The sequence below is a fragment of the Astatotilapia calliptera genome, chromosome 6 (assembly GCF_964374335.1).
Source record: "Astatotilapia calliptera chromosome 6, fAstCal68.1, whole genome shotgun sequence".
Taxonomy (NCBI): Eukaryota; Metazoa; Chordata; class Actinopteri; order Cichliformes; family Cichlidae; genus Astatotilapia; species Astatotilapia calliptera.
In genome coordinates, this window is record NC_137427.1 from 18,635,906 (window position 1) to 18,660,258 (window position 24,353).

The 24,353-nt window shown below is 40.3% G+C and overlaps 1 protein-coding gene across 8 annotated transcripts; it reads right to left on the minus strand.

Annotated features, from left to right (window-relative positions):
• Positions 1 to 195: 195 nt before the first annotated feature.
• Positions 196 to 17,290, minus strand: clockb (clock circadian regulator b). 8 transcript variants are annotated; one of them, XM_026170766.2, is made up of 24 exons: positions 17,132 to 17,290; positions 15,245 to 15,336; positions 14,763 to 14,907; positions 14,380 to 14,468; positions 13,777 to 13,836; positions 13,325 to 13,473; positions 12,612 to 12,703; positions 12,318 to 12,407; positions 12,008 to 12,128; positions 11,549 to 11,662; positions 11,159 to 11,277; positions 10,964 to 11,046; positions 9,965 to 10,071; positions 9,713 to 9,860; positions 9,442 to 9,517; positions 8,954 to 9,098; positions 8,688 to 8,791; positions 6,931 to 7,065; positions 6,553 to 6,711; positions 5,698 to 5,898; positions 4,804 to 5,009; positions 4,558 to 4,690; positions 3,841 to 3,975; positions 196 to 3,573 (listed from the first exon to the last, which is right to left on the minus strand). In XM_026170766.2, the coding sequence occupies exons 4-24, from the start codon at positions 14,394 to 14,396 to the stop codon at positions 3,313 to 3,315; spliced, it is 2,655 nt and encodes an 884-aa protein (XP_026026551.1). In that variant the 5' UTR covers positions 14,397 to 14,468; positions 14,763 to 14,907; positions 15,245 to 15,336; positions 17,132 to 17,290; the 3' UTR covers positions 196 to 3,312. The 8 variants fall into 8 exon arrangements, with proteins under 8 accessions (XP_026026551.1, XP_080159015.1, XP_026026553.1 ...); XM_080302889.1 differs by having other exon boundaries at positions 14,763 to 14,904; positions 17,172 to 17,279; XM_026170768.2 differs by having other exon boundaries at positions 17,172 to 17,279.
• Between the last annotated feature and the right edge of the window lie 7,063 nt (positions 17,291 to 24,353).

Below are 24,353 nucleotides of genomic sequence, written 5' to 3' on the forward strand. Positions count from 1 at the left end.
CCTAAACCTTGTAAAAAGCCTTTCCAGAGGACATAAAGCTATTAGAGCTGCAAAGGGTGGGCTGACATCATATTTAAACCTTATGGATTAAGAAGTTCATATGCATGTGAAGGTAAACAACCGGCAATAAGTGTACTTTACTGTGGGTCAAAAGGAAGGCCATCACTGGCTTAAAAACTGAGTACAACACACATGTCACATTTAATATTTGCAACTGTTTTTATTTTCAAATTGACCAAGATGGGAGAAGAGGGGATTATAATAATAATGTTAGCAAACATTTTGCTTCAAAATATTGATTACATCTGACTTTGGGGTAGATAAAGGAGCACAGTTCAAGAGCAGAAGAAGGGATAGAAATACATACAGTACAGGTTAGCATAGCACCGTTTTTACACTGAATACTGGTGTTTTTAACTTTGTGTATGTGTACAGTATTATACTAGATCTAGAACTGTTTAGAACCAAACGGTGTAGTGGAAAGGTGACCTGTGTATCTGTGTGGAAGGGGGAGCTCGCCGTCTTGTCAATGGCGTCCCGTATCAAATATCCTAGACCTCAACTTTGAAGAGATTTTGAACCCTTTTCCCAACCAAGATGTTGTCAGAAACATATTGCTGCAAACCAATAAAGTCTGTAATGGTGAAACATTCAGAGGTTCTTTTACGATAGACTGAAATTCAGATTGTAAGTTCTGGATTCTTGCAGTGAATTGTGAGTTTCGTTCACACCCCTCCATTTCCTTCATCATAAAGCCTGTCAAACAGGCGCACAGTTACAACATCCATTAGTCTCTTTAAAACACCATTACATTCTTTGGGCTGGGTATCAGTGACACAAACTATAAACATTTCATTACCCTTTAGAGATGCCTTAAAACGCACGCACGCACACACAAACACACTAATCTATACAGGACAAACAATTAATGTGAGACGAGTGGAAGACCTGATTCAAATATTAAAGCCCTCACTGTGTAATCTCGCCACTATTCCTTATTTGTATGGGGGAAAACAAGAAATGAGGTTTTATCCCCGCTAACAGCAATTTAGTCTAAGTTAAGCTTATGTCCAAGGGTTAACATTTGAGACTTGTCAGATAGTACTAGAGTCACTGTGAGCAGTCTGTTATTGCAGAACAATAATAGTACCCATCTTCTTTAGCCTGGCAGGTGACCAGTGCTCTGCAATGCCTAATAACCACTTTCCAGTCACACTTCTGTGCATGAAAATATACTGGGATAAAGCGACAGCTAACATGCACACAGACTCATTCACACAAACATATTCAAGTTGAGCCGTCCCACACACGGGCTCGCACAATATTGCGCCCAACGAGAGCAGACGTTCCTTGAAAATTACAATTCCTTTATACTGCAACGCAAGAACTGATTGGCTATCGCCAGGGGAAAGAAATACTGACCCCCAAGTGATATAAGAAGTAGGATCAAGGACAGGAGATGTTATATTCACACAAACCCACATGCACACTTTTACTACACTCTGAGACAAAACACATTCTAAATGCTCCTTTGCCAACATTTCACTTCCTCCAAACCAAGGCTTTTCTGTATGATATGGCTTAATCACTGAAGTACACAGGCTGAGCCCAAACCATTTAAAGTGGAGCGGGACCCTGTCCTGGTTTTTGACTGCTATTTGAGAACCGAGAGTCAAGTGAACTGGACTGCATGAGGTTTTCTGAGGCCTAGGAAGAAGGACGAAACACTGATGATACAGGAGACCTTAAGATAGTCAGCTGAAATTCAGATGCTTGGGTAGCGTGAGGTTAGCGTATTCCAATAAGAGTGACAACAGAAGGATTTCTCTGCAATTCTGCTCTACTGCGTCTCAACATCTACCCCCACAAAAACAACAAAAAAAACCCACCAGCATATTTTTATATGCTTTGATAAATAAACAACGAAGGCTCTAAAGAAATCTGGGGCAAATTTGATTCAGTCACCACTTCCTTTATGAATCTTCTTCCTATGGTCTTTGCAGCATCACTGTCTAATCCTTCTGGTCTGGTTCCAGACTGAGGCAGAAGCAAAAACTTTCCACATTCCTGAGAATACAAGTACCATCCAACAACTTCAAACCCTTTACTAAGTCAATTATTGTAAGACACAAGGGGCAACACACACACACACACACACCAGCCACAGACACTCTTGTTCACTCATTCACACAAAGATTGTTTTCTCAGAAACACTCATTAGCTCAAAGAATCACACAACAGATTACAAACAACAGGGTCGACAGTGATTTATCGTACACAACCACGTTAAGTGCTAAAGTTGAGGAGCTTGAGGATATACTGTTTTGTTACATATAGGGCTCTTTAACTTTTAAAAAATAATCCCTACTATATACACACGCATTAATTTTAATAGGGGTAATATCTTGTTGGAAAATATATGCCTTTGAATAGTCTGTTTGAAATTTAAAGTAAAAAAAAATTTTGACTATGTTATTGGCACTTGGAATCACTAAACCCGTCATATGTACAGTAATTATCCTGTAAATAATACAGTTAAACTGTAATCTAGTTTCTTGCCAAACATGATCTGGAATTAGAAAGAGAGCCTTTTTTTGTCTCAGAGACACAGTGTTCAAAAAACAACTTCCACAAAAAACACCCAAGCCCAGCCATTTTTTTAAAACACTCAGAACTTTAAAACCTTGTTCTGGACTTAATTTTTTTTTTCCTGGGAGGGGTGGTGGTGGTGGTGGTGGTGGTAGGGCGGGGAGGTCTAAGAGGAGTCAGTGCTCCATCTTTGACCACACTTGACCAAAGTAAAAAGTTATGTTGTTTTTTTTTTTGTTTTTTTTAAAGCAACTAATAAAAGCTTACACAGTTATTTTTTCCATGCAATCATATAAAATACTACATTTCTGTTTTCTGTTAGGCTATGGTGGATATTTACAAGTTTTTGTTTGTATCATACAGTAAATCTGTACAAGGCCAGTTCGCTTTGACACGCTTCTCAGAAAAAAAAAACAAAAAACAAAAAAAGTGACCATAAAGTGATTAATTCAGGTTTTCACGGAAACTGAAGCGTCCCTCACAACACCGCTTCTCATGAGAGGAAATGGGGATTTGAATCCATCCTGTTGCCATGGTGACAGTCTTTTGGTGAGTTCCTTGTGGACTCATTTTCCTCTTTCCTATGATTTGTTTCTTTCAGATGAAGGAACGATTTCGGGGGGGAAAAACAAACAAACAAAAAAAAAAAAAAAACGTATGCAACAATCCCTTAAGAGTTCCAATTCCCCACATGTTCTCGCTGTACACACTCCCCTCCTCGCTTCACTGCTGTTGGCTGCTGACAGCGTCAGTCCTGTGCGATGACGGGGCTTTCTGCTGTTTCTGGGGCTGTGGTTTAAGCTGCTGCTGGTGCCTCTGGTGGTGAGATTGTTGTTGCTGCTGTTGCTGCGGTTGTTGTTGCTGCTGCAGTTGCTGTTGCTGCTGTGGATGTGTTGCCTGGGTGAAGGTTCCCTGCTGTTGGAGTGGGAAAGCTGCCTGCAGGATCAGCTGCGTAGACTGGTTGTTGTGGAGAAGACGAGGGCCCTGGCAGCAAGACAATGCAATGATATTAGACAATGAAGGAAATTCTTCTCCCTCTGCTCATTCTCTAGTGTCACTGAAAGTCTTAAACATTTACAAGTGTAAATGACACTCCGTACACTTAAGACACACTTTATATAATTTCATAATTATTCGCAATATCATAAAAATGAAATATCTGTACAGTAAAATTAAACATGAATGCTATCCTATCATACCATGCCTCTACAATATTTTAAATCAATGACATCTTCTGCCCTCTAGTGATACCTGTAGGAATTGCTGTTGTTGCTGCTGCCCCTGCTGGTTGCTTTGTGCCACTACAGCTGTCTGGTTTTGGCCGTCTGGTTGTCCTTGAGGTGCTTGGGCCGGCTGCAGAGTCAGCGTTTGGGTCTGCCCCCCTTGCTGAAGTGGTACAGAGGGTTAACAAAGGGAATATGTTGAGGTAAAGGAATAAAAATGAATTAAAAAGTTCACTCACTCACTGCTTTCAGGGTGAATGAGCAGCTACTCTTAGTTTTATCGTTATCAATTATTAAGATGTGTGCCATTTTTTCACTATTTAAGTAATTACCCAACAACCTGCAAGTCTTTGATTTTTCAAGCGTGCTTTTGGGTTTCATTTAATTATTAAAAGGGTTATGCTGTTTTTTTTAAACCCAAAATACTTTTTCTATCATCCTGAATCTCTTCGTTAACTACTTCCAGAACCACACTGTTGCGTTAACTAGTCTTTTTTTCCCCCTCCCCTTTTCATTTCAGTTACAAACACCTAGAAAATTATTGCTAACGAGCATTTTCAAAGCTACTGTGCCAGAATCATTACACCAAGCGTTAAAGAACACACATTTTACTATGCCAGGAGCAGTTTGTCAGCCCTGAGTGGCTCAGATATAATCATTTAAATGGGCTTCACTCCAAATAGTTTTGATCTTAGACAGAGAGAGGCAAAACAAAAGAAACAGACATCATTCAAACTGTGTTTACCTGCTGGCTCCCAAATGGGTTGTATGCGGTAACCACCTGCCCCATAAACATAGAAGTGGGAACCATGACTGCACCACATGCATGCATTGGAGCTGTCACAAGCTTGGTCACAAGCTGCTGCCCTGCTGGGAAGCTGGAGAAAGAACTAGATATATTTATCCATCATAGTAAATATTAGCTTTTCAAATGTACAAACTGTCAGATTGTCATTATAATGGGAATCAGGTTCGATTGTTCTGCACTAACCGGATCTGTCGGTCCTGGGTGAAAGTGGCCACAGCTGTGCCTTGCTGGGTGTTATTCTGCGGCAGGCTGGTGCTGATCTGCAGCACATTTGGCTGTCCTGGCTGGGAAATCATCATTGTGTTGTATAAAGGAGCAGATACAGAGCCCTGGGTCTGGGGTTGAGGTTGGGGCTGAGGCTGAGAAGCTTGCTGAGTCTGACGCTGGGGCTACAGAGGAGCAACAGCAAAGGCCATGACATTGTCTTTTAAATTAACGAAGCATTAACAAGATTATTTAAAGATTTTCTGTGGATTCGTTCTCCAGTTTCACTTTCCCCACTTTTACGCTGTCATGTGTGAAATTTACACATAACACAAAATAAATCAGCATGTAAGTCAAAGTGGTTTTTCGTAAGTTTTCTGTCTTCTAACTTTGAGACACAAAAATGAAATCGGTGAAATGTCTTGCTGCTGTCACACTCACCATTTTGAGCTGACTTCAAAATTGCATGAGATAATCAATAATTCACAACATGGAAATTTAAACTGTGTCTATTCAGAGGAAAGGCGGGGTTTAATGAAAGCCTCCACTATCACTGAGTGACCCCTAAAGTGTCACATTATTAAAAATGCAAACAGCATGAGATTTTAACATTTTATCCTCACAGCATAGCACTGTAATATCTGCATAAAAGTGACTAATACTGTCCCAAATTTAGGTAAGATTATTGTTCACAGAGAAAGCTGAAAGAAGACTACATGCACACACAGGCAACTTCTGAGATTAAAAGGAAATGACAAAATCATGGACATGCAAAGGAAACAGACAAACATTTTCATCTGATCTGAACTTTCAAAACCATTTTCATAGTATTTCCATAGCCTGTCTGCTTGCGTGTGTCTGCCGGTATCGCACCTGCATAAGGGTGTTGGTCTGCTGTTGTAAGCTCTGTTGAGTGGGAGGAGCCTGCTGCTGGATGGTGAGCTGCTGTGTTCCCGAATGGACAGGGTTAATTGTTGTTTGCTGGACCTGATTGGTCAACGTAGTTGTCTGCTGGACTGATCCTACTTGAGGAAGCTGTACATTCATGGGTCCACCCTGCTGCTGCAGCAACATCTGTTAGAATGGACACATGAAACGTCAGGCCACATTCAGATAGTAAGGAGATTTACAATGTGTGCGTGTTACTTTTACCAGATCTGTGCGTGACAACAGAATAATCAACAGAAATAAATTATCTTTACACAATCAGGAGATGGCAGTTTACTGTTTTCTATGAATAGAAGAAATATATAATGCATGCAGGATTCCAGTCCTGATCTAGGTCAAGCAAAACCAGGTACAGGACAATTCACCTACTTGGTCTGAACAGAGGTCACATTTCTTGTTCGATTAATTGATTATTTTTTTTCCACATGTGGAAAATATTACATCAACACTACTTCTTGGCTCTATCTGTATCCTGTGAACAGAATCCACCCTGTTGGTTTATTTTTATAATTAATTTTATTTTGCTGTAAACACTAGGTGCAGTCATACACACCATTTTCTCAATATACAGATGTTAACTTCGACATGAAGACAGAGAAAGAGTTATGAATAGAGAGAAATAAAGCAAAGTAATAGAGGATGACACAAGGTAAGTTACACTAGAGATATAAATAGACACTGAGTAAAGTGGATTTAAACACACCTACTGTAAGAAAAGGCTTTTATGTCATAAAGCAGTGCTGACCTAAAAGTAATCTTGCATACGCATCTACAGCCTACCTGTATACCCTGCCCCTGGACTCTCTGCAGCTGCTCCTGGATGTGTCTGAGCTCCTCCTGCTGCCGCTGAATGTTAGCCTGGATCATTCTGGTCCTCTGCTCCAGCTGCTCCTTTAAGTGCTGCATGGCATTCACCTGCGCTGAGAACTCCATCACTGGCTGCAGACGGAGAGAAAAAGAACAAGCTGTGCAATGTGTATGCAATTAGGATACACTGGCTAATCGAACTCCATAGTTGGGTTGCACAGTTAATTAAATGCCACAAGGTCCAAGACCTCAGAGTCCACATTATACAAGCATTTGAAAAAAAACGTTTGTCACCAATTAACCTGTTGTCAACAAACCATTTGAGCTCTTCTCCACATAATTATGTCTCACCTGCACATTTGTCTGGAGCTGCTGTTGTTGTTGTTGTTGCTGCTGCTGTTGCTGCTGTTGTTGTTGTTGTTGTTGTTGTTGCTGATTGATCATACCAGGAGCTACACTCTGCCCTGTAGTCTGAGAGCTCATAGACTGCAAATATAATGAAAACAAAAACTATGATTACAGGCATGAATTTTTCATTGTATTACACCACTTTATATGCACATGTTCAAGACTTAAAACTGAAATACACTTGCATTTATATAGTGTTTTTCTAATTTTACAGATACATACATCTACACAGGAAAATTTAGAATAACAGTTAACCTAGTATTCATGTTTTTGGACTGTGAGAGGAAGCCAGACTACCCGGAGGAAACCCACACAGGAACAGAGAAAATATGCACACTCCACACAGAAAGTCCCTAGCTGAGGTTTAAACCAGGAACTTTCTTGCTGTGAGGCAACAGTGCGACGCACATCTCTGAGTTTTGACGCCGCTTAACGCCCATTCAAAGCACAACAACTTTAGTACGTAAGTTGAAAAACACAGATTTTATGGTAATTGTGTATTTTTGATTGAAAGATTGTTGAAGTGAAGATGCAAAACAATGAACCTCTCACCATCCCAGCTAACACTGCAGTACTGTCTTGATGCTAACCGCTGGCCTACTGAAACCTCATCAGCATATTAACCTTGCCCGTTGCTCTCCATTGAAGTTTGAAATCAAAACTGTAGCTGAGAAATTTGATTACATGTATTGAAAATTATGGTGGTAAAATCAGGTCACATTCAACATAATGTGATATAATGGAAATTTAAACTCGCGTACAGGTTTTATGTACAGCCCAGACTTTAAGCAGCTAAAAAGATGCTTTATAATTTCCCCAGTGATGCTCTTTCAGGCCTTCACTGTAACTCTGGTTTAGCTCTCTGTCTTTAACAAGTGTTTTTGTGACAGCAATTTTTTTTTAATTTTTGCCTGAAGAGTCATTTAGTTTTAGTTATAATTTAGGGATCTAAGTTTAGGGTCAACTACATATCACAAGATTATCAAAACCTAAATGTGAAGTTGATTTATTTGCCTAAAATATAAAGTGTAAAAGTTTGTGTTTTTACTCCACAAGGTTTGCAAAGCATCTTATTTTCCCAGACTTAAAAAGCGAAATATGTCCATATGTCTGCTCTAAAATTTGTCATGTTTTCATGAGAAACAGAGGCATGGGAGCTTCCTCCACACCCTGTTTGCTGAGGGCAGATCAAATTCTGTGCATCCAACCTTGATGTACACAGAGAATACTGACAGGATCACTTCCAAAACTCGCACCGCCTCTCAGAACATTTTCATCTTGTTTTTATTCGTTGGTACAAGTGTCCGTAGATTTCATCGCAGTTTTTATCCTCATGCATTCGTTTTTATTTTAGTGATTTTGTTTTCGTCAGGGAGAAACAGGTTGTTGACAAAAACTATGATGAAAATTATTAAAATAGTAAATGGCCTGCATTTGTATAGCACTTTACTTATTATTTATTAGTCAGCAGAATTAACACTGTTCTTGAAGTCGGAAGCGTTTGTCTGCGCTTAGTGCTCAGATTACGTAAGAAAGCTTCAGGAAATAGTCAAGCACAAAAGTTCCACCAGGAACCAGATATGCCAATCCATAAAACAAAAAAGGAAACAGTGTTTTCTTGACCAATTTCTGTGTTAGTTATGGCCAGAAGTAGTTTTGTAAGGATTTTCTATGCATTAGCCAGCTGTGTCCTGTCTCACCTGGCTGCTGATAGATGACCGGCGCTGTGATGTCATCTCCATGGTAGATGCTAATGATTGCCGAGGGGGCGTGGCCGTGTCCATGTGTAACTTGGGAGCTGTCGCTGCAGAGAAAGTAATTGGTGGTCAATGGTTATTTTTAGATGATATCATTTTACTACAGGAGTTAGCCACTGAATTTTAATACAGAGAGGATATGTCACCACCTCCCCTTAACAGTATGTCAGTGTATGTCACATTACTTGTGCAACTGTGGGTGTCCTTACAAGTGCAGGTGTTGTCAGACACATGCGATGAGGACTTGCGGGAACTCCGCGAGGAAGTCGAAGGTGTTCTACTGTGGTCAAATCGCTCCAGTGCCTCCTTCAGGCTGGACGTATTGAGCTGTGACTCTGAGCCAGAGTCTTGACTCTGGAAAAATAAGAAAATACCAAAGATTTAAAAAACAAGAAAGCCTATCCATTGTATCTAATGGAGTGCATACAAGTGGAAATTACAGGCCTAAAAGGTAATTGAGGTACCAGCAGAAAATCTGAAGCATAAATTTCATAATCTAACATTGTAACAGCTCCTAATGAAGCTAAATATTGTACTTCAACATGTAATATATTTCTGGTATTTTTGCTTTCATCTGTTTCAGTTAGTCTTACGCAACAACTTCTACCACAACATTGTTTTTAGACTCAATTTTACTCCTGTGCTTGACATGTTTGTAATTATAAGGACCGTGCTACATGTTTTATTTATTTCTCACCTTATCTGCAGTGACTTCTGGATTTGCCTCCTCGATGCCGAGCTCTCTGCGCTGTTCTGCCCTCACCTCTGCATAGCTGCATTTTAGACCAAAAACAAAAACAAACAAAAAAAAAAAAAAGGGGGGGGGGTTGAGAAGATGGTTGACCAATAAAAACATAAAAATAGAGACATAAAGAGTCTTTTGTTAACACAAACTCAACATCGTTCCTGAAAAAGTCCAGTGATCAGCAATCTTCTGGAAAAGGGGAATAAAATAAACATACTTGTACCTGACTACTGTGTGCGTGCAGACAATAAACTCAGGTCGAGAGTTCCATTGATGGTAGGTGATGTAGTAGTGTGTCTGCAGCCAGATCCACTGTTGACCTTTCGTCAGGAAACGGTAGTAGCATGACTTCCCTTTACCATATTGCATTACTGAACAGAAGCGGGGCAGAAACAGCCAAAGATGTTACCAAAAACACTCAGAAAAAGGCTTTTACAAAAGATTTTTGCTAGTTTGACTTAAAGTAAGTGCTCACAGTGTTCGTGACATTTCGCTAGCGTCTCCAGGTCGTCCACATGGTAATAGTCGTACCCTGATGTCCCCAAAACCTCAAAAGGCAGGTAGCCTATAATTGGTGGCGCTCTGTAAAAGGTAAAAGAATTTTCTTACTCTGATGTAAAATTGCTGAACGGATACTTTTTCTAGAGAAATGCTTTATTTTCATGTACATTTATTTATTTTATTTATCCATCCATTCGCTTCCGCTTATCCTTTCCAGGGTCGCGGAGGGTGCTGGAGCCTATCCCAGCTTTCATAGGGCAAGAGGCGGGGTACACCCTGGACAGGTCGCCAGTCTGTCGCAGGGCTAACACATAGAGACACAGACAACCAGTCGCATTCACATTCACTCACAGATTCACACCTATGGGCAATTTAGATTGACCAATTAACCTATCCCCACTAACTGCATGTTTTTGGACTGTGGGAGGAAGCCAGAGTACCCGGAGAGAACCCACGCAAACACGAGGACGACATGCAAACTCCACACAGAAAGACCCCGGCCTGATGGTGGAATTGAACTCAGGACCTTCTTGCTGTGCAGCAACGCTGCGAACCACCGTGCCGCCCTCATTTATTTTATTTATGATTTGTTTATTTATTTTCTATGATTTCTTAACTTCTGGTGTCCTGAAAAGTGAAACTAGAAGTGTGGAGGAAAATCTCAATGGAGAAATAAATTGAAGAACAAGAACACAGTTTGTGAAGAACTGAAATGAAACATATTTGAACTATGACCTGGAAAAAGACCGTACTATCCTCTAGTTCACATTTAAATTTGTCAATAATGAATGAAGACAGAACTTAAGAGGTTAGATGCATGAATAAAGTCTCACATTTGCTAAACTGACCAATCATAATGTGTGTGAATGTGTGTTTCAGCCATCTATATAAGACAGCAGCCATGTGGGTGCAACTCAACCACCCAACAACCCGTTGTGATTGAGTATACAGGAGAAGAACTAGATCTGCCTACCGATGGTCTAAAAAGAGGAATTTCCATTCTAGACTGTGTCTTGATGTGAACTCTTCATTGGGCTCCTCCACCGTACACATTTCCTATGAAAATAAAATTGTGAAAATTAGATGTTTTGAGAGATAATTAATAGCTAATTGACAAATAAATACTTGACAGTCTAATGAGTAAAGTCAGTTCATGTCTGAATAATACCTTGATAAACTGAGGCTTAGCTAGCCGGACCGTGGCTACAAAGCACACCTGGTCATCAAAGGCAGGTTGTAGCGACCGCTGTAACACCCCTGCCAGACCGTTCCTAGTCACATTGGGAACTGCACAACAGTGTTACTTACTCAGCATGTCAAAGAATATAAAATGTGGTTCACAGAGCAGTACACAGAATAATATCTTTCTAGGCTAGTAAATGATATCTTAAAATTATGCTTATTTTCCACTTTTTGACTTTAACATTTAATGGGTTTAACACACAAGTTTAATGCTAGTTTGTATCTATACATGCAAGCTTGTTTGGAAAATAGTATTTAAAAAAAAAAAAAAAAAAACATCTTCTGAAATTCCTCACATGCAGTGCGAGGGACATACCGTTACTGAGAGACTTGAAGTTGCCGATGAACTTAACATATTCATAAACAGGGGATTCTTTGGGGTCAATGGCCCCTCGCAGCATATGACAGCAGAACTCCATGTGATTCTTAGCTGGAGACAAAAAAGAAAAAGAGATTATAATTACCAAGGAAAAAAAATACAACTGCTTGTAAAAACATGCTGTTCATGTGCTCCACAAAGGTCATGTCCAGTCCAGCAGCTTCACTCTGACAAGCCGTGTGTTCACACTATGGTGACGTTTTTGAAATTTGAATCCTTTTTAACATTATTTATTTATCAATTTATTTGAGAAATACTTTTACTTGTGAGCATTTTTAATCTGATAATAATAAATAATCCTGTTTAATCATCAGACATACAAAAAAAAAAAAATTGTAAACCATATCATTTCAAATAAGCAGGTTTTATGGTACAAGATGACGGTGTGTTACTCACACTTTAGGTAATCAGTGCTAAGGTTCTCTAGCTCAGAGGGGTGTGTGGACAGAGCCTTGTACACTTCGGAGTGTTCCCCAACCGGCAGGAAGTTTAACAGGTTCTGGTCCACCAAATCCGCCTGATAAAACACCCACACACAGGCACACACACACATTCAAGAGGAATACAAATGAAGACAAGCCCTTTTCAATACACACTGGTCAGCCTGACATGTTTAATCTGAACCACACAAAAGATCCTATGAAAGCTTTTGTTATAATAAAGTGTATGACTAATACAGACACGGTTGCAGGGGGAGGTGATTTACCGGGAGGTGTTCTAGTAGTGAAGTGACACTCTCAGACACGTAGAGGATGTTGCCATCAGTCATTATTGCTATAAAGAACCCATCAAGAGCCTGTTAAAAAAAAAAAAAAAAAAAAAAAAAAAAACAGTGTCAAATCCCATAAGGACAAACTTAAAATTGTAAATTTAACTTCAGATATAACTATACTGTACAAAATGAGGTGACACTGACCACTGCATTAATACAACTGTGGGTCAAGTGCCTGTGTTTTTACACAACAAACAAGATTACAGAACGAAACCTAAGATTTCTGACCTCCAGCATGAGCTGGGTGAATTCCTCATTGCTAAGAAATGGAGGCTTCCAGTCTTGCCTGATCTCACTCGACTCAGACTGAGCTGCAATCTCTGGTGAAGGACAGAGAATTCAGTCAGAACTTAATACAGCCATAGTGGAAAACGTCGAGGAAGAATAAGAGCACGAGAGGTGAGGGCATGTAAAAAGACAACAAAAACAGCATAAAGTTAACAGTAAACAACTGGGTGGAAAAATGTTTTGAGACTGCTATGTCCAGTATGAAAACAAGACAGTTAAAAACATACTAGGCGGAAGCTGGTATTTTATTATCTTGCAAGTCAATGACACTAGATAAAAACAAAAGGATCACTGACCTATAAACAGTGATGAAATAATTTAACATAAACACAATATCAGTATTCATAAAAAGTTAAAACTGCTGAAACCCTTATAATTATTAAAAGACATAAAGGTAGATTTACTTTAAGAATAACTTGTTAGGTCAAAAATACACAACTGGTTCAAATAGTTACCATTTTGTAATGTAAAATTACAGCACCAATGTCTCATAAAAAGGCAATAAAAACATACTTTCGCTTTCTAGTGATGAAGGTAAGCAAACCCTGATAAGGCTAAATCGGAATGATCAAGCTAAATATACAAAAAACATCCACCCTGTGAGGTGTTTAGCAAAAACAGGAAGTGAGACGAGCACGGCAGAAAGCTCTGACCTTTGTGTTTACACAGGAAGTCGATGCTTTTCTGCAGGATGGTGGACTTGTCCATCTTTCTAGTGTTGCCAGGCAACATTGTGCCGAGTTCCTTGATGAGGACATTGAACTGGTCTCGCCGTCTCTTCTCAGACTTGTTACGGGACACGCTGCAAGCAAAAATAGTTTTGAAATAGAAGGTTTAAGACATTTTATTTGGTTCTGTTTTCATCCAGTGTTTTGACTGGGCTTTAAAAACACAACCTTTAAAAAAACAGTAATGTAACTTTATCATAAGTGACCCTGGTTATGTGAAAGTCAAGGCAGAATGACTGTTGTGTGAATGGCATTAGGACAAAGTCAGCTCTGACACTGTGTATTAACAAAAATGTACTAACTCATGTTTAATCAATATTCTATGACTTTTTTAAGTCCATACTAGACTAATCTCCTCTCCAGCATGTTTATCTTACCGTTTTGCTTTGTCCTTTTCATCTTCTTCCATCAACCCATCAAAGATGCTACAATCATCCCTAAAGAAGGAAGAAAGCAAACATATTTACAGCCATTCACAGCTTTCAAGACTTACTTGTTTACGTTTTCCTGCATGTGCGGTGGCCTTGAAGGCAGGTATGCATTGTTAATAATAACCAATGACTGATGTTGGCTAATGAGAGAATTCCTATTGTACATGCCAGCAGCAGGTTTATTTTTGGGTCACACAGAAAACGGGTGAGAGAGAGAGAGAGAGCGAGAGAGAAAGAGAGAGAGAGAGAGCAGTAGAAGGAATGCGTTTTGTTTGCCAAGAAGATTAAGCGCATTTGTGTACTACGTTTCAATTAATATAGGTCAAAAAAAATCATTTGATGGGGACTCATAGATGCTATCCATAACTTTCTTTCTTTAAATGAAAAAATATTCTTTCAAAAGTAAAGAAATATAAAGAGTTAAAATAATGAGTTTTAATTTTTGAGCCAGATGTTACATACATATATTTTGTGATTTTGTACATGTGACTATGAACATATTCTGTATACAGCAGACAACATTTTGAGGTGTTGTGTGCAGCATTATACCCCATGCTTGATGTCATGGTGGCTGCTAATCAGGGCTGTGGCTGCAGTGATTTGTTCTTTAGGCGTGAGGTAGGCATTTGGAAGACCACCTGTTGAGACAAAAAGAGCAGGTAGTTTATTAGTTTAACTCCTAGTTATTTTTCATATTGTATATGAAGGCACTAAATGGGGCTTTGAAGTGAAAGCCTGAAAGGGTAGTCCCTTTTCTAACCATAACATTTGCAGATCATATCTTTTCTCTTAACTAGTTCCTTTCTTTTTAAAAAACACAGTTACATCTCCATACATGCATGCACACACTAAATAATAAAAATTTCTGACATTTAATAAACACTTTTCCATGCACCAGATTAAATCTGTGTGTCTGTGTATTAACTTCTCACCTCACTGCAGCCTATGCACGTGCTCAGTTAACGTATTTTCTCAGGGGGTTGTAGAAGGGGTTTGGGGTCAAAAGTGGAGCTGATGTCATTGGGGTCATGAGAGGGCACCAGGCCACAGGAAGGACATGGTGGTCAAGCAAACCTGCTGGAGAAATCAGAGCAGAAACTAATGGTCATGGGGAGACCAACCAGAGAGTTTGGAAACATAATAACCATCTCCTAGTGCACTGTCTGCCATTTCTTAAACCAAGATTTATTTTTATTTATTCTTTTTTCCCCCTTTAAAATCAGTTTCTTCCTTTTAATTTTGGTACAATATACATTATGGACATAAATGTATTTTATGAATTAAGATTATTAAATTACAGTATAACATGCGGCAGCATCTTCAAAGTGTGAATAACATAAATCAATACAAAAAAAAATACCCTGAAATGAAATTTACTTCTGCACTTACAATAGTTTTACATCATGTAACTTACATTCTGGAATGTCACTTGTTGGTATAATTAGCTGTTTGAGATCGCAGCCTTTGAGTTGCTGACAAATCTTGTGTGTGCAAACCACACCTCACCTGCAACACAAACATACACCCACTGTTTACCATGCACAGAAATTCTAGAAGTCACCCGAAAAATGCAGATGTTAGTTGCTGCAAAGTACAAAACAGGAAACCTGAGCTGCAAGTAATCAGCTTTTACACATAGATTTGTCATACCACTAAAACGCCAAAAACAAGTATGCTCTGTCTAAGAAACGGTTAAAAGTAAAAGGGATTTAATACTACTTTCATATAAAAAAATTAACAACAAATACCCCATTATCTCAGCAACAGTCCAATCATTTTACAGAGATATATGATCACAATTGAGGTGCTGGACCCAATATAACCTTGGCATTTTGTCATGAAAAATGACTGGTGATGACTTAGAGTAGTTGCTGATTGTTTTCCTGTTAATCAACAGTTCTGTTGTTTTGATTCTCAAACTGTTATGACCAATCTAGTCTTCGCATCAATGCTCAGTGTGCGTTTTCTTTTTTTATTAAAAACAACAGTCTAAAGATTTACTCTTTACATTAACACCAACCAGCACCACAACTGAACAGCAATAACTTGTGAGTGTTAGTGCTTTTTTCAACAAGCAAACTCATGCACAAGAGTCGAATAATCAATTTCAGCATTTGCTAAAGGCTTAAAAGATTAGTCTATAGGAGTCGCTTCCAAACTCGTCAAGTAGTCCCACCGGCACAGGGACAACAGACCACCACTTAATCAACGCCTTCTAAGAGGATTTTGCTGTATATAAGTGTGAGCAGAGAGGTCACGAAGACTACACTAACAACTGTGGACAGCATACTAGAGGAGATGCCCTCTCATATCTCCCTCATGTGTATAAAACCATCATAAGGAGATCACACTGGTGGTCCCAAGGCTATATTTCGGGATGCTGACCTGCACTTGGTGTTCTCTTCATGGCCAATAAGTGAAGCCTCGTTAAACTGAGCTTCTTCATTGGACGAAGACGTTGTAAACCATTCCCAATGAATTAACTCTCATATGAGCAACATGACCGAATGTTTTTCCGTCTCCCAAAACAGCAACGAGCCATAAGATAAGGCAATCTAGCGTTTAACATATACAATTTAATGCCACAGGTGTTAGTTATACAACCTAAAAGAGAGCAACCCATATAGCTAGCTAGCAGGCTAACTAAGCTTGCTACCGAAAACTGCCAATTTAACTCAGAGATTTAATGCTCTTACTGCCCCAGTTTCCTCATGCTCACACTCCGAAAACACTGAATGACACTCACGGGTAAAGCATTTCACATTTGTCAAAAATAAACAAGAGGAAAAATATGTCTATCATAGCAAGCTGGCGCCGAGCCCGAAGCTGTCACGCAACAACTGACACTGAAGATGAAATAATCTAAAATATTACCGTCGGGTCCTCAAACGCCGCGCATGAACATCCGCGCGGGGCAAGGTCCTCGCGTAAGCCGACAAAAACATGCCTATCCACCGCGGAGACACATCTATAAAACCAACGACGGTGGAAACATTTTCGCGGCAGATGTACATACACACATACATACACTGTTCCCGGGCACACGCGCGCGCGCTCACACACACACACACTGGCAAGGATACGCGCACGCGCTCGCCCACTCTTACACATAGACACTGGCTGCTCCAAATGTGGGTCACTGGGCCTTGCTCTCCCTCAAGCGTGCGGAAACAGTCCCGAAGCCTGCTCTGCAGTCCGACCGCTTCCGCACGCCGAAAACACCGTCTACAAACCACGGCTGCCGTGCTATTTCACGATCGGTAACCGCCACCAGCTTCGCGTATGCATTAAAAACCCTTACCTTGACGAATAATCGAGAGCAGCCTCCGTGTTTTGCTTACTTGTGAGCGTTGCAGCGAGGTGGTGGGGGCCAGGAGGACTTCGGGTTGGGGAGAAAAACAGGAGGCCTACTTCATATTACGACGTACAGTCATGCGCAATAGAGACAGCAGGGCGCACTATTTTGCAAGTACAGTAGCCGAGGGAAAACTGAGGGAATCGCTGAGTGATCTTCGAAAGGGGAAATGACTCCGCGTTTTTTTATGTGGCTTTTCCACACAAACTACTCCACTGTCCGAGCGACCGAGGTAGCGATTAAAAATTAAGGCATTTAAAATGTTTAAAAATGGCTGACGCCAGTCTGGATAATAGTGATATATAAAAATAGATACACAGTTTACTCGCGTTTTAAAAGCACCTCAATAGCAATATTTAAATAATATATTTAGATAAACTAATAATATCTCTACTGGCTGTAATTTGGGTTGCACGGTATTAACTGTGAATGTGACATTGGACGGTCGCCACAGGGGTGTAGAAGCAGGTTAAAGACAGCCCTCCTGATGACAAGGGGTTCCCCTTTTATCGACATTCAATCGCAGGCATTCACGGCCATGACGTTGTCCGTATTTTGTGTCGAGGTTCCCCCTAACTTTTTCTAAAGGTGCTTTTAGGCTTTAGAGATTCTTTTTATGAGGCATAATCTGGAATTCTACATCAATTTCATGTGTTTGCAGTGATAGATATCTACACTATACTGGTTACTGTCTTTATGGACAAGATGCTATCAAGACAGTACAAATCATATAAAAGTGTCACACCATAAATTGAACAATATCACCAAACTGGGAGACATTTTATTTCACTAGTCCAGCGGCCCTCAACATTTTTTGCACCACGGACCGGTTTATGCCCGACAATATCGGCCTTTAAGGTGTCGCGGATAAATACAACAAAATAAAACTAGTACCGGTACTGAAAAAAAGAAGATTTATTCATAACACACGTGAAAAGACCCAGGAAAACCAAGTTAATGATAAAAACGATAACAAAATAACGCTGAAAACCGATAAAAAACCCTGAGAACCATACATTTCACACCGGAGCCTCTACTCTTGTTGGCCGGTACCAAACGACTCACGGACCGATACCGGTCCGAGGCCCGGGGGTTGGGGACCGCTGCACTAGTCTACTTCCTTCTCTGTTCCTCTGATGTGAGCTGTAAATATTGCTCATACGTGGGGGAAGGATTTAGGCACAGAATAAATAGAGGATGACTGGCAGGAAGCTATAACCCTGATCAAATCTACCTTCATGTGCAAGAGACTCAGTATAATAGTGTTCACAGATTGCATATCACCGCTGATGTTTTGCACAAGAGTCTAAATTGATTTCCAGGTTCTGGAAAGTTATGTCTAAGGAAATTAGTGGAATGTTTAAAATAAGCTTCTTTATTATTATTATTTTTTTAAAGATCCTGGTGTTTTCCTCTTAGGTCTACCCTCTAGCGAGTTGCACCTAGCACACTACAGATTTCTGGAGAAGCTTCTTCTACAGGGAGTGCATAATTATTAGGCAAGTTGTATTTTTGAGGAATAATTTTATTATTGAACAACAACCATGTTCTCAATGAACCCAAAAAACTCATTAATATCGAAGCTGCATGTTTTTGGAAGTAGTTTTTAGTTTTAGCCATTTTAGGGGTGTACTGTTTTCCCTCCTTGTAAATCTCACATTTGATGATGGACCACAGGTTCTCAATGGGGTTCAGATCAGGTGAACAAGGTGGCCATGTCATTAGTTTGTCTTCTTTTATACCCTTTCTTGCCAGCCACGCTGTGGAGTACTTGGACGCGTGTGATGGAGCATTGTCCTGCATGAAAATCATGTTTTTCTTGAAGGATGCAGACTTCTTCCTGTACCACTGCTTGAAGAAGGTGTCTTCCAGAAACTGGCAGTAGGACTGGGAGTTGAGCTTGACTCCATCCTCAACCCAAAAAGGTCCCACAAGCTCATCTTTGATGATACCAGCCCAAACCAGTACTCCACCTCCACCTTGCTGGCGTCTGAGTCAGACTGGAGCTCTCTGCCCATTACCAATCCAGCCACGGGCCCATCAAGACTCACTCTCATTTCATCAGTCCATAAAACCTTAGAAAAACCAGTCTTGAGATATTTCTTGGCCCAGTCTTGACGTTTCAGCTTGTGTGTCTTGTTCAGTGGTGGTCGTCTTTCAGCCTTTCTTACCTTGGCCATGTCTCTGAGTATTGCACACCTTGTGCTTTTGGGCACTCCAGTGATGTTGCAGCTCTGAAATATGGCCAAACTGGTGGCAAGTGGCATCTTGGCAGCTGCACGCTTGACTTTTCTCAGTTCATGGGCAGTTATTTGGCGCCTTGGTTTTTCCACACGCTTCTTGCGACCCTGTTGACTATTTTGAATGAAACGCTTGATTGTTTGATGATCACGCTTCAGAAGCTTTGCAATTTTGAGACTGGTGCATCCCTCTGCAAGATATCTCACTATTTTTGACTTTTCTGAGCCTGTCAAGTCCTTCTTTTGACCCATTTTGCCAAAGGAAAGGATGTTGCCTAATAATTATGCACACCTGATATAGGGTGTTGATGTCATTAGACCACACCCCTTCTCATTACAGAGATGCACATCACCTAATATGCTTAATTGGTAGTAGGCTTTCGAGCCTATACAGCTTGGAGTAAGACAACATGCATGAAGAGGATGATGTGGACAAAATACTCATTTGCCTAATAATTCTGCACTCCCTGTAATTGCCAGAAAGTGTATTTCACTCAACTGGATTAAAGGTTCTAGTGTTACCATTGGGAACTGGGAAATCTTTAATGCTCTTCCACATGAAAGACTACAAGCGACTATAAAGAGTCATGACAAATTGTTTTTGAGGGTCTGGTCACTCTGTCTACACTATCCACCTTCTGGCTTTAAATACTTGCTTCTGGAGTACTCGGTAATATCCCAGAATCTCTGATTGTTAGCTTGATGGCTGTTGATGACAAGTTAACTTATTTATTTATTTATGTTTGTGAATTTGTTAACTATGTAATAGGACTGCAGTGGGATGTTGGGTGGGCTGGTCATTCTTTTGGATGTGTGTAAGACTCTTTGTTACTTGCTAAAACTTAATAAAGTATTTTTTTTAATCCAACAGTACCATAAGGTCATTCACTCATATATAACTTTCATACAGTGCTATGTTCTGTGCATTTATTTCGCTGTTTCTTTCTTTCTTATTCAGCTGCTCCCTTTAGGGTTCACCACAGCAGATCATCTGCCTCCCTATCTATAGCAGTCTTCTCTGTCACACCAGCCCTCTGCATGTCCTCCTTCATTACATCCACAAACTTTCTCTGTGGTCTTCCTCCTTTACTTTCGCCTCGCAGCTCCATATTTTACATCCACTATCCCTCCTCTGCACATGTGGAAACAATCTGAGCCTTTTCTCTAACTGTGTCTCCAACCCACTCAAACTGAGCTGTCCCAATGATCAATTCTGCCGTGTCTGCTCACCCTCCTGATTTTCTTTCTGTGCCACAGTCTACAAACCATAAACCATAGAAGGTCTCACTATCACCTTGTAAACCTTCCCTTTCACTTATGCTCCTCTTGGTTTGTTACAAATCACCCATACAATCACAATCTCCATCCTGCCTGCACTTTCTTCTTCACCTCTGTTATACACTGTCCATTGCCTTGAATCATTTATCCCAGGTATTTAAACCCTTCCCGTTCACTTCAAGCACATTATCATCCACGCCGACACAGGGAGAGCTTGCAAACCCCACACAATTTCATGAAAGCCATTATTTGAGTTTCCAACCTGGCTGAGGTGACAGTGCTAACCACTCCATCACTGTGTCACCCATAATTTACATACATGCAATATTTTCTTTAAACTAAAAAAGAAAACCAAAAAGAAATTATGAAATAAACCTGTGAAAACCTTTCTATGAGCAACTCTATGACAGGAGTAAAGATTTCAATTGTGAGACATGAAAAAAACAGAGGAACATTTTTTTTTATAACTTGAATAATTTTACAACCAAAAGTACCTCTAAATTAAACAATTATCATGTTCCCTTCCTGCAAGTCTCTGCTAGTCCACCTGCCCTTTTCTTCCATATGAGCAATGCACCACTTTGATGGTCTCTTAATCACGCTGACTTCATTCAGCGTAACTGTGTCCATTACTCATTCCTCACTAATGCCTCCGGGTGAAAACGACATGCTATGATAAGACATAACATAAAAACAATCATCCATTAATGGTTTTCACAGCGCAAACAATCATAAAATCAATCAATCTGAGGCCATGGTCCTGAGCTGGAAAAGGCTGGAGTGCCCACCCCAGGTCAGGGATGAGCTCCTGCCCCAAGTGGAGGAGTTTAAGTATCTCGGGATCTTGTTCACAAGTGAAAGAAGAAGGGAGTGGGAGATCGCCAGACGGATTGATGCTGCGGCTGTACCAGTCCGTTGTGGTGAAGAGGGAGCTGAGTGTAAAAGCAAAGCTCTCAATTTAGCGGTCGATCTACGTCCCTACCTTCGCCCATGGTCACGAGCTGTGGGTACTGACTGAAAGAATGAGATCACGGATACAAGCGGCAGAAATGCGCTTCCTCCGAAGGGTGGTTGGCCTCTTTCTCAGAGATAGGTCAAGCAATTCAGCCCATCCAGGAGGGGCTCAGAGTAGAGCTGCTGCTCCTCCACATTGAAAGGAGCCAGTTGACGTAGTTCGGGCATCTGATAAGGATGCTTCCTGGGCGCTTCCTTGGTGAGGTGTTCCGGGCATGTGCCACCATGAGGACGCCCCGGGGGAGACCCAGGACACGCTGGAGAGATTATATCTCTCCCCCGCAACTTGGATAAGCAAAAGATGATGATGATGGATGGATGGAATTTTATATTTGACAATGGTGACGTTAAACCGAACTGATGAAAAAGCCAAATGACAAAAAATAATGAGCTAAACTGAGTTACCTTCTATTTATGCAAAATAAATGCTTTATTAATCCCAAATTTAAGAATTTTTTATGTTACAGCTGTTGAAATAATAATACTTATTCTCCCCTCGAAGGCAGGGAGTATGTAATTGTATGTTTGCAGCGTAGCATCCACAGTTTGCAAGATATCATTTTTTCAAATTTTGCGTAGTGGTAGATACCAGTAACAGCTCAAGCTGATATCATTTTTTTGAAAATTCTGTAAAGATCAGAGCAAAGGAGGAAATAAGGAATAACATTTTTATGGGTCAAACCTCACAATAATATATGAAGCCTTTCGGAGACATGAGTACTTGGGTTGACCTTCATTAGCATTTTAGGTCAAAGTTGACCTTGTAAAACAAATTTGAAGAATCCATATTGAGTAATGTGTCATATGAAAGGGCATGGGGAGAGCTGTGCAACACACTTTTTATTTGATCAATGCGACGCCCTGGGGCGTCACAATGAAGCCATAATCAGCTGTTGTCATCGTACTGTAATCAAAACATCATAAAACGAAAGACATCATAAAAGAGTTTTAGTATAGCCCTTGCTATTCCGGGGGTGTTGCATTCTCTGAGTGCTCTTGTTGTTATTATGATTATAATTCATAGAATGTGGTATGTATATTGGACTATTTCTTGAGCTCTCTTATATCTCATTAATTCATTCCTCCTGCCTGGGCTCATTTTTCTCAGTCTCTCAGCTTCTTATTCCCGCTGTCAAGCTCCTTCTTCTGAACTCCAACTTCTCCTCCACTTTCCTCTCTGTCATCACTTTCACTTTCCTCACTGTACGTTGAGATTAGTCCTTATCTGCTTTTTAAAGGATTATCCACATTTTCCTATCTATTATTTTCTCTCCTTTCTGCTTTTTCCCTCACACAGCACCCCTGCATATTATGCACGATTCAGTCATTCTGTAATTGATCTCTTCTTGTCGCGTTCACATTCTGGGTTTCCTTTACTCAACGTGTTCTGTTCCTTCTTTCTTTCTTGCTTTTGTCTTCCTTCTTGCTTCCTGCTTTCTCCAGCGTTCCACTTTAACACTTGTTCTGCACCCTTCGTGTCAATCACCTTGTGGGTTCCTCAGTAACTTTATTGCATCTCATTCCTTGCGTCTTCAGCTGATTCCTTCTTCTTTTCATTTCCCCCAAGCCTTCATTATTTAGGATTCCAGCATCACATAGTTGATTTCCTCATCCTTGTTGCTATATGTTCCATTCTATTCATTATCTCTTTGTCTTGTTCAATTAAGCATACCTGCATTTCCCCCCATGTTACCTTCTAACAGTAATATAGCTGTTTTATCCCAATGATTTCCATTTCTTACGTGCACTTGTGTATTCCAGCACATACTGCACCCCCCCCCAAAAAAAACAAAACTCTAAACCTTGGATTACCCCAGCAAATGTGCAAATATGAATCTTTTCAATGTATGTGTCATATATACTGGGATAAATCAATGATAAGTAAGTACAAAAAAACCTCATGTGTTATTCATAAGATTCAACACTTGTATGTATTTGCTTTCCTCCCTATACTTCCTGCCTCTCCGCTCATTTTTCCATCTCAGAGGCAAAAAGCCTTTCAAGCGAACACCCACAAAAACCATCAACAACAACAACAATAAAGCACTTAGCAGAGGAGCGACCCATTTTTGTTTTCATAAATGTGACAAATCCAATGGAGCCACACTTTTTAGTGCTAACAAATTGGATCAGAGCTCCGGTCTGGTTCATTCTGGGGTGGTTTTGGCCTGTAGAGAAGTCCTCCCACAACGTTTTGACAAATCTGTCAACAGCTGGGATTCGTTCATAGGTGCAAAATGATGTCCTCCACAGCCTGGCATGTCTAGTAAATTACCTTGTGGAGCCATGATCACTAGAGCAGCTTCCTTTATATGCTTATAAAAATCACCCCCACCTCCCCACCCCTCATCTCCCCATTTAAGTGCTTCACTGTACTTGTACATATTGTCAGAGATTGAATTACTACACGGTAATGGAAACCATGCAGAGTGCTGTGGGACATCCGTTTCCCACACAACAACCGTTTAATCACGGACAAACACTGGGCTGTTTGCCACAATATGTATCAGTGTCTATATGTGAGTGAGTGGAGAAGAGGCCAAAAGACCACAAAAAAAAAAAAGTGAGACCGTCTGTTACATGTGCGCTGCAATGGAGCCATGCAACCACATGGAACCGCAGTTAGTTAATATTCC